The sequence below is a fragment of the Thermobia domestica genome, chromosome 3 (assembly GCF_964235325.1).
Source record: "Thermobia domestica chromosome 3, izTheDome1.hap1.1, whole genome shotgun sequence".
Lineage (NCBI taxonomy): Eukaryota > Metazoa > Arthropoda > Insecta > Zygentoma > Lepismatidae > Thermobia > Thermobia domestica.
The window spans coordinates 60,108,979-60,120,598 of NC_137456.1; the positions used below are offsets into that span (position 1 = coordinate 60,108,979).

The 11,620-nt window shown below is 36.1% G+C and overlaps 1 protein-coding gene across 1 annotated transcript in view; it reads left to right on the forward strand.

The window, feature by feature from the left end:
* LOC145680416 (nucleolar protein 11) overlaps positions 1-7,654 on the forward strand; it is a 34,010-nt gene extending 26,356 nt beyond the window's left edge. Inside the window, exons 8-9 of the mRNA XM_081750927.1 lie at positions 3,949-4,561; positions 7,456-7,654. Coding sequence (XP_081607053.1) covers positions 3,949-4,561; positions 7,456-7,578 — 736 coding nt within the window. The 3' untranslated portion in view covers positions 7,579-7,654. The remainder of the gene's footprint in view (positions 1-3,948; positions 4,562-7,455) is intronic.
* Positions 7,655-11,620: the final 3,966 nt, after the last annotated feature.

Sequence of the window (11,620 nt, forward strand, 5' to 3'; positions counted from 1 at the left end):
TACTTATTGTTATCCATACAGGTATTGACTTAGTTTCTTCCTTATCTATTCTTAATTTATTTTCACTGATATCTTAAGGTCGGGACAAACCAAAACAAATAAATTCATTATCTTAATAAATTAAAATGTCATACTTGATCAATGCTGGTCTGTATACCTACTTTTGGACCACACTGTATTTCTTTATGATTTAAAAAAAATGAAACAGAGCGTTTTTAAAGCTTTAAGAAATGCTTCACAACAGGTCACAACTTTTGATATTGATAATAGACTTATTACTTCAGATTGGGTTTTGGGTAAACTTTACAATACACGCTCCAGCTGCGCATTGATAAGTAAGACCACTTTAAAAGTGTATAGTATAGTATAGTAGGGTAGGATAGAGTAGAGTAAGATAGGGATAAGTAGGGTAGGGTTGGGAGGGAAGTTCTGACCCATTTTCATGAAATTAATAAAAGTGTACTTTCTCGTTTCTGAGTGAGTATACCAGCTGGAGCGGGCGTTGTAAAGTTACCCTTGGGTTTTCATTCAGAAAAATAGTACATACATTAATTGTACTTAAAAAGGAATGGTAATGTGAATCACTTGAAAAGCAATCTTATCAAGAAACTCAAAGGTACTCCTTCGAATTTTTATAGACCATTCAAAAAATTATATTAAACGCCGAATTTTCGCTGACAGCTGTCACCATTTTATGTACACTGACTTACGTAAGGGGCAGTATTTTTATAGGGATATCGTCATTATTATCATCATAGGTATTCTGCCCTTATTGGCAGGTCACTTGCCGCAGCTGAGAAGTTTCCGTGCTCCACAGTCCTCCGCTAACCTCTTCGTCTTCTGTATGATCTTTCTGTTTTTATATCGTCCATTAATTGTAGCCTCCTTTGCCTCTCCCTCTCTTTCCTGCCACCATACCCTCTAGCATGTCCCTCATGATACAATTTCTTCTTATTCAATGTCCCAACTAGTTTCTTTTCCTTTTCTCAATAATACCTAAAATTGTTCTTTTCTTCCCCACCATTTCTAACACCCTCTCATTCGTTTTCCACTCGATCCAGTTAATTCTTTCCATTCTTCTCTACACCCACATTTCGAAAGCTTCCAGTCGCTTTTCATCACTATTACATAATGTTAATGTTTAAGCCCATACAGTACAACACTCCACACGAAGCATTTTGTGAGTCTTTTTCTTAGCTCTTTATTCAAGGTCCCACAAAACAGACTTTTCCTCCTCCTAAAGGCTTCTTTCGCCATACCTATCCTTGCTTTTATTTCACGTTCGCACTTCATGTCTTTACTAAGAATGCTACCGAGATAGGGATAAAGAATATCGAAAATACATAATTGCTTATCGGGCGTATAGAATACCTTGTAAATCCTCAAATTACTCATCTGGTAATTTTCCTCGTTAATTTTTCTCCAATATTTCGAGTGAGATTCTCGGTCACTCGCAGTATTCATAAATAACTACTATTAAGGCACAGAAAGAATTTAAAGATCGTACTGTGAAAAAGGACTGAAGCCAATGTGTACCTCTGAAGAAAAGTGACGAAATATCTCACTGGAGAAAATTGTCGAGGAACGTTAATAGGTTTAAGTAATTTGGCCTATGGAAGTTACGTGTTTACGCTCATGACTAATACGTGTAAAAAATATTTAGATGTTTAATATAGAGGTGGGCACACTGGCTCAGTGGTAAAACGCTTACTTCTGGCGTGTGGTGTTCCTGGTTCGATACCCGCCCAAGTAAGCATGTGGTGGACAACATCGTGTTTGTGGATTTTCTTGGGGTACTCCCTTTTCTCCCACATAATCATTCCACCAATTCTTCCATCATCATTCACTTGCCGTAATCAGTGTCCCCCACCTTTAATCTAAAGAGCATAATCCTGAGACATTAAACTAAAAGATTTCATTTCATTTTCGACGTTTAATATAATTTTTGAATGAATAAGTGAGAAATTTTGGAGCATAAGTGAGTAGCTTTGAGTTTATTGGTTAAAAAGTAGTTGTTTAGTACGTAATAAATTAACACATTTTGTAAAGTCTTGAATAATGTCAATATGCAAAGGATTCAGTTATGAATAACGTGTATAAAGTTTACTTTAATCACTTTATTATAGATTTTTCAGTTACTTTACTATAATAAAATTAAGAAAGGAAATTTCTAACTGATCCATTAAGTGTATAATAATTGCTGTAAGCTAATTTCATAGGTTAGATACTTGAACGAATCAAAACTAGAACCAATTACCGGGTTAGTTTCCATGTTTTATTTGAACCAGTTTTATTTGTAGACATTGCGTAGGTTCGTAGACAGGAGAAAACGCTTCTAGTACCTTCGATCATCATGTTCGTTGCGAATCATCGTATAAAGTCAGAACGAAATAATACTGATAAAAAATGTTGTTTGTTAAGGTTTAACGCTACTTTGCAGCGCCGAGGCTGTATGAAACGTGGAGCCCCAGTTTAAAGTGGAGTCCGAACCACCGTAATCAAATTTCAGTGATCTCCTTCCAGGAATCCCAACTCGGAATACTTATGGACCACAGATGCGCGCGCTAGCCACTAGACTAGCAGGTGTTGGGTGGTAAATGTATATTGTATTTGACATATGCTGCGATATGTGGGATAGAATCTGCGCAAACTTACTGGATCTGTTGCTCATTTCTCGTGTTACAGGCTGTAATATGTATTGCAAAATTGATGTTACAAGGTGTAATATACTCTGAGGTAAGGGTTGAGGTAACTCGGATCAAAATGCAAGAAAGAACTAGTGGAGAATCTGTATAGTATTTCGTATCGTTTTCCTTGCTAGCCTTGGCCACCCCTTTCGTATCAACGGAATTGATACATGTAATATCTTGTTTAAAAACCTCTGCACTCTTACCCACAGTTGAAATTAAATGGATTTTCTCTGGTCAGTTGGTACCTTTATTTTGAGCTTAAGTATTAAAATTTCTTACGTACGGTTGTCAGAATATAGTCTTCTAAAGCAAAGTAGATGACCAAGTTGTTTTTTTCATATATATATATATATATATATATAATGATTATACGTAGTTAGGATATTTACCTATTTTTACTAACTAGTACCAAGTAACATCTTGTTTTAAATACACTAGACCCTCGCCAATCCAGCCGTTAGTAGTCCGTCCCCCACAGTAATCCGGTCCCACATCTGGCGTCTGCCGCATAACATTGCAACAATCTATCAACGATTGTATTCGTTTAGACTGTAGCTGCGGAAAAGTACGTACAATACTATTGTGAGCTCCGTTTTTTGTTGCTTGGAAAGCGGTTGCGTGATAATGCATCTTCATTGCGTCAACTAAACATTTGGGACATATTTCATAATGAGTGATAATCTACGCACAATGTCAAACATTAAATTTCTCTATTTTTTTCTGTGATAATGTATATAATCTTATATTTAATAAAGTATAAGAAAAGTATAGTGTGTTAAATTCAATTTCAGACACTCTCAATAACCCAACATTCGCTAATCCAGCACCCCTCTTTGCAAGAAATGGTCGGATTAGCGAGAGTCTAGTGTACAACATTGGGAGGATAATACTGATAAATAGATGATAATGCGAATCAGTAACGTAGCATTTTTTTTTTTTTTTCTCGAAGACAACCAAAATATTTGAAAACATTCTTCTCTTCATATATATGCATTATGCTTATTTTATATTTTACATACTCCCTAAGAAGTCATCGTGTATCCCAAATTGAATAAGACTGATTTAAGGCGTATATTTCGCATCTTTCTGTATAAGTAGATCTACAGTATATTCACAATGGCGCGTAAGATCATGTGGCTGTTGAATTTTTTTTACTCTTTCTCTCTTTGTGTTTGTATGTGTGACTGGTAATCAAGAAAACCAAGCAGGCACATTAGAAAAATTGTCTTTAGTAATGATTCTCGTTATTTCATTGCAGTGTGTGTGAATACGTGCTTCCAAAGCTGATAGAAAATAAACATGTTAGTGACCTAGTGTGGTGCCTACACAATTTCACTGACATTCCAGAAAAAGTGTTAATTCAGATGTTGAAATTTTGTATTCGAGAAGATGACAATATCTTTGACGTGTGTCATTGTGAACAAGAGGTATTTGATAGTGATGAGAATGGTGAGATGGACTATGCTTGGTGCGAAAGTAGTGACGACGATAGTACGGATAGTGATAACGAAAATGTGACGAAAAATAATAATATTAATATTAGCATGTTACATACCTTGACTACGAAAAATCCACTTTCAACTGGTAAAACCAATTTTCTAAATGACTTAATTAGTGTGCCTTTTAACCATGTGAATCTATTGCCGGAGTTACGGATGTTGACTTTTCCGGAGGTTTTGAAGCTCTTGCAGTATTTTCATTATTATTTGAATAACAGAGCGTTATCCACTGAGACTCAAGTGAAGGATATTACTCCCGTGTTGGAATGGACAAGTGTCCTGTTGGATGCTCATTATCAACAATACGTGTTGAGCAAGAACTCGGAAGTAGTGGTGATTCTGTCTGCTCTTAGGAAGGTTGTGGATAATGAGGTAAGCATAAAAATTTTGTATATATCGTTATTATAAATTAAAAGCGTATTATCCTTGATTACAATATGATATTATTTTTCTGAGAAAAATAGCGGATTTATTGATGGGAAGTAAACGTTGAGGTTTAAGTTTCTTTCCCCGCCCCTCAGACAACTGTAAGGTTAAAGTTATTTTAAATTTCCACTTCTTTTTAAAAAATATTAACCATATTGCAGCGTTGGCAATCGAACCTTCATCCTTCCCGAAAACTTCTTTTTGGTTTTGAATCATCTAAACCGATCTCAGTCAAATTTAGTATTGTCATGAAGGCAATCGGTGACGAAATAGAGAGAAACGTTTTTAAAGTAAGATCCGTTTTATAATACAAAAGCAATTACTAAATATTTTGATTATACAGTAAAACCTGTGAACTTGGCCACCTGCTTATCTTGTCCTGGTTCGTCTTGAACCTGCATTTTTCCATAAGACATTCGTTACTTGTTATTCTGTGAGTTAGCCACCTGTCTATCCTGGAAGTTGGCCGCATTGAAGCAATGTTTTACCCTATGATGATAATAATAAATTTACCTGCGTATCTTGGCTACGCAAAATACCGTTTTGTTATTTTTCTTAACTCTTTCGTATTCCGATATGAGAGGCAGATGTTCTGTATTTGTGACTGGAGACAAAGAAACATGGATTCCCACGATTTGTTCTTGGAGGTCAATGGCCCGAACACTACCCTGATAAAAGGGTGGTGAATGAAGATGTGAATAAGAAAAAGCACGTACAGAAATTCAGAAATGGCTGTACGTATTTGTTTACCTTGTCTGTTTTGATAAAACCATTACCTATGTCGGCTCCTTTTATCAGTGGGGAGCTTTAGTATTTCCAGAAAATTTTCAAGTTTAAAGCTAACCGTGTCAATTGACAACTATTGGCACCTAACGGCCTGTCGAAAGGTAGCGGAGGTTTTGGGATATGTATTTCCTTAACATCCTTTTGAAAACATCTTTTGCTCCGAGGGAAACATTTGTAGCTTAACTACAAAATTAGAATGTGCATATGTGCCAAAAAGAGTAAAAGAAATACGTTTACAGTGAACCACCATGAATAAATGTGTAGAATAAATGATTTGCTAATGTTTCGAAAGATATCAACAGAAAATATTTGTCACTGTCGAAAAAAGTCATACAAACTGCATATAAATTGTTCAATTTATAACTTCGCTTTTCTTATTTTCGATCTGAATAACCCAGTGTGCTACGATATCAATTTCAATAAACTGCATACAGTTTCTATTTTATTGTTTTTTGTATTAATGTGTTTTCAATACGAATAATTCAGTGTACCAGACTAGTACATATATGAAACATACTATAGTATTTTTTTCTAGTATTGTATATTGTTATGATTACCCTATATATATATTATTTGAAAGTAGCTGTTGTGTCATTGTTTATTAAAATTTTACAATCAAGTATTACTAGAAATCCTGTTCTAAAAATACAACAATAATTACACTTATTTTCTGTAAGTTGGCCACTTTTCGATGGAACCGATGGTGGCCAACCTAGACAGGTTTCACTGTATTATGTTTTTGGGAGATTCTACATACTTTCAGCCACTTTTCACATAATATCCGTGATGTAAAAACATTTCTTGTATCAGGAACAAGTTTTTGCACATACATATCATAAAAGTTTTTGGCCCGAGAGCCCAGTTCTTTCGACACTATTTTGTAGAGAACAGAACGTGAAACTAGCGGAAAATTCTCTGATAGCATGGAAATGGCGAATCGTCTGTTTTCACGGCGATTTCCCAAAGTTCACAAACAAACAAACAAAAAGTATTAAATATACCTCGCACCTGTACTCTGGATAATGGGTGGCTATACCTAGATAAGCCCAGAGAATAAAATCCTTTTTCTATCGTCAAGCAGATCACAAGTTCCGTTCTGACTTTGTGTTGAAGTGCAAGGAAAAGTTTTCCTATAGATTTCTGATGTGGTGGAATATTGCAGTCGGGAAACGTCGTCGCAGTGCCTTCCAATAACGAAGTCAACGCAGCTCATTTCCAGAACTTCATGGGCCCTCTGTATGACACGAGAAATTTTATGCAGGGAAGAGAAGAAATGGGAATTCGAGTGATCCCATTTTCGTCCATCCCTGGGAAATCCCAGGACGCCTCACGAATGGAGTATTGTGAGTTTAGACTCCTCAAACAGCCAATTAGTCGACGTTGTCTCCGTACCGTACAGGGTCTTCGAGGTTGCCAACGTGGTATGGCGAGACATTCTCCTTTTCATTCTATGCAGAATCTTTTCAGTTTGGAACTATACTGCCGGGCGATTTTTCGGATAGAACACAATTGCTAGTGGAGAAAGGATATTTACTAGCCCCCTTCTCCTTACTAGTAGATCAAAATCGTGGGTATACTTCTTTAGTATGTTCTTGTTTCATGTTCATCTTCTCTTTCCCTGTGTAGTATGAATGATATGATCAAAAATCTGCCAACACAGACAGAATTTGTCAACTTTTGTAGTTGATACTTTTTCCTTCTAATGAGTAGAATGTAGTTTCAAGTTGTCATAATAAGACACTAACAATTTGTATACATACATGTTGAAGAAGGTACGATGGTGTTTGTAAGACCAGACTTTTAATATTAGGTAGATAATATTTAGAAGTGGCCTTAAGGTATGTTAATTTATTAATATCTACATATGACCAACGAAAATCATGTTAAGTATGAGGTAGATAAAAATCTACACAATTGACGAAATCTAACCATTTAGGCCAAATGTGTGATATTGATAAATTACAACTTTTATTTTAAAAATAAATTGCTAGTCACATATTTATAGGAGGTAAAAATCAGTAATAATTTATACGGAATCTTTAATACATTTTCAGATTTCCTTCATAGATGAATTGAAGAAGTTAGCAGCAATGATTAGTGTAGCTGAACGGGGAAAACTAATTAATAAAAGAAATATGAGCAGACGGTACTCCATAGAAGTTCTTCAGTTATATTGAAATGTGCCTTATTCAAGATACTTATTGTACAGTATAAATAAATAAATTAATAATTTTCAAATCTTCTGGAGCTAAATATTTCCCTTTGATTATGTATCATGCATAATCAGGTAAATATAAATAGCTGATGAAAACATAATCATATTAAAATGTATTATTTATGCTGAAAAGCAAATGATTCGAAGCGCATTCAGAAAGTACGTTCCAATTGACTGTAAAATAAAAGACTAACATCAGAAGAAAATTATTCCTGTTCAGTTAGTGATATATAACGTATTTTTCAACATATCGTCGTCTGAGATTCAACACTGCGTATCCAATTTTGGCGATCTGAGATTCAACACTGCGTATCCAATTTTGGCGAACTATTAGAATCAGTATAGGATGGCGCACAATCTGGTAAAGTAGTACACCTATATCACGACAAATGACTCTGTTATTCCCTCAGAGTAATACCGCGTATAATAAGGCTGAAGCTAGTTTACAAACAGCTTTTGTTACTAACGCGGTATTGAATCTCAGACGACGATATCCATTATCCTTCTTCAGACATTTGTCATAACGCGGCAGAGCTTTCATATAAGTATGTGAAAGAATTAGGCTGCCAAGAACCGAAACCGAGATTTCACAGTAATTATGCATTTCTGCTGCTCCATCGAAACGCTGCCCAACTAGAAATCGCTTCGGGTGGAGGAACAAGCAAAAATCGTTGGGCGCGAGGTCACCAATGTTTCGTCTCCGGTGACAATGCAATCGAGGTACGTTCCGGGTGGTAACGCAACAGGAAGATCAAAGCGGACACAACATGATTCGACTTGTGCCTGTTGTTTTGGAACCCATTATGTATAACTTGCGAAATTGGCGTGAGAGTTCGGGTATTGTGAACCGCCTGTTCTGCAAGATTGCTTGCAACGCACTTTCCATTGATTCAGGCCATAACCATGGACGATAGACACCAGATGTTCGTCATGCACGTTGGTGCGACCTGCTGAATTGTGCACCATTTTCACTCCTAATGTTCGGTCCGTACACCTCACACAACTGTCATGAGCCTCTAACGCCGACAGCTTCTTAGCGTGGAGAAGCCTGATTACCGCGCGTATCTCGTACTCGACGAGCGAGTATGCGACAGCCATGTTTACTGCAACACTGACTTCATGCAATTCCGCTCGCGCCAAGTTATGACTAGTGTTCCTTCTCTTCAAGTGTGTCCCTCTCTTGACCTTTTGTGCCATCCTGGGACACCTTGAGAACTTACTTTCTGATTTCGCCTCGTATTTGGTATAGATCCTAGAAAATGCGATGTTAGTTGAGTAAACTCAGCATGTCAAATTGTCACCATTTGAATTCTTGTAGTCTTGTGAAGGAGGTAAGTATATAATAGAACACCAATTTCGGTTGTTAACAGGGACCTATTCGTCTTATCCATAGGAAGCGTTCTGTTTTTCAAGCTTAGCATTATTTAAGGATATGAATTGACACACGTGTTATAATAATTTGTAAACGTACCCTTACTGCGTTTATATTTAATGTACTATTAACTGTGCTCTTTCGGTGTTCTGATACTTTTAGAACAAACATTCAAAATAGTTAGTGCTACTTTGTTACAAATTAGTTAACTACTTTACTGGGGGAGCACGATGGCTGAATAGTAGAGTGCTTACCTCTAATACGTGGGGTCCCTGTTTCGATCTCTGGCCAAGTTTTGTGGTGGACAGCATCGTGTCCGTGGGTTTTCGCGGGGTGCTCCCGTTTCCATCATCATCATTCACTTGCCTTAATCATCCGTGTTCCTTTGTCTGTAGGGTATGATGGTGGAACTTTAAACTGTAAGTACTTTACTATGCGCGTGCCTGTTACAAATGACCAAAGTTCTACTAGCTATCATAAAATTACATAAGTGTTCAGTAAAGTTTTGTGCATAGTTTTTTCACAGCAACAATTTCAATAATTCGAGTGCAAGGAAATTTACATTTTCGTATTAACAAAATAGTGCAAGAGTAAGTTGTGAGATCGATTGCCAATAAGTTTGCCTGATATGCTGAGGAATAAGAGAGGAAACCCCGAATGTATTAAATATTAGACTCAGTAAACGAAAGAATACGTACGTATACGAAGTATTAGTGTTGATTAATTAAACAAAAGATTGAATTACATTTTGTCGTCGAGTACTAAGGTGTCGTGTGTTAAGTGTCTTCAGTACTCTTTATTGCTTTTTTACTTAGTTATTTATTGTAAATATGATGCCAGTTTTGGGAAGCCATTAATTATTTATAAAATGACATTTAATGATCTAATAGAGTGAAACGTCTCGTAGGACACATCTCTCGACAGTGAACTTTTATTTTGATCTATGCAATAATATCTGTAATGTAACGGAACGGAACAGAACCGTCCCCTTTACGAACACAGGCAGTCTTTTTTTTTTTTTTTTTTCCAAAAAAAGTTTTAGATTCGTAATTATTCTTTGTCCACACGTATTTAGCACAGTTAAAGAAGTTCGTCATTAATAGCAGTTGAAGTTAAGTCCTCCAATTGATGCAACGATTACAAGCAAATTTCGGACAGTTTAATGTAAGCATGGCAAGCATTTACTCCAGACGTTTCTCCAAGAAATTCATAAACTGGCATGATTGGTGACATCTAATCTCCTTTTTCAGCATTTGATAATAATGTTGTATGTTTGTGTTGAGGTACTTTTCGTACAATCAGTATGCGCATTAACGAATTTTTACAAAAGAACACGTTCTTGAGGTTAAAAGTACTACATATCAGGTTTGGCAAAAACCCACATATGGACAGAAATAAGTTTCTTTCGCCTGATATTATGCAACAACCGGGTTATGCTGGAAGGGGTCACATAAGCTTAAAGCGGAATCCAAACCGCTTCTCGGCTTACATCCGAGAGAAATCGTCCTCCATTTGAACTCGAAACCGGGACTAATTGGCCATAAATGCGATACGTCTGCCGACTCACTCACGAAGGACTCCGATAAAAATACGTTGTTCTGATCTTTACATATCTTATATATAAAAGAGAACGTACAAATCCTTTGTTCCCTCATCACGCTAATACGGCTGAACCAATTTCTTTCATTTTTGGGGGGTTATTAGGATTTGGACCCTAGATGGTTTTTATCATATCACTTTAATTTTTAATTACCAGTGTCTTGAGATAATTGACCATTCAAGTGTCCATAACGTACAAATCCTTTGTTAGTTCATCATAGGTAAAAATAAACGTATTTATATGCAACCCGCATGACCGTGTCACTCGGCGGGTTAACATAAATGACAGGCGATATAATGTTAACATTTACTGCAATCTACTATGGTTTTTATCATATCACTTGAAAGCGAAAAAGTAAAAATTATCTAAGTAACAACGTTTATTGCGTTCCGGGGTGACCGCAGCGAAGCGGGGCGGGTTAACATAAATGACAGGCGATATAATGTTAACATTTACTGCAATCTTCTATGGTTTTTATCATATCACTTGAAAGCGAAAAAGTAAAAATTATCTAAGTAACAAAGTTTATTGCGTTCCGGGGTGACCGCAGCGAAGCGGGGTGAACGCTGCTAGTTTGTTAATATATTTGTCGAGAGTCATTTCAGAAGGACAAAAAAGATAAACAGCTGCATAAGTAAAACCATTATACAGAATTACATATAGACAATTTCAAAATACTGCAGAGTACAGACGAACGAATTTAGTTCAAGTTTGTTTACTACGACTTTTATTAGTCCAAGTTAAAGAAATACAACAGCTAAATTTGCATATCAGTAAGAAAAGTGAATAAAAATACGAATTATTTGAGGAGTCCACTTTGCCTTTGACTCATTTATACATAAATAGATGCCAAAGACACTTCTGATTTCAATAAATGCTTCTCGTGGAATTGGTCTGAATCTCCTCCCCCCCCCCCCGCAAAAAAAAAGTACGGCATTTCGGTGTATTTTATCAATAGTAAACATTATTAAAACGAAACAATATTTAGAATTTTTCTCTGATTGCAATTGCATAACAATAATAAACTATTTA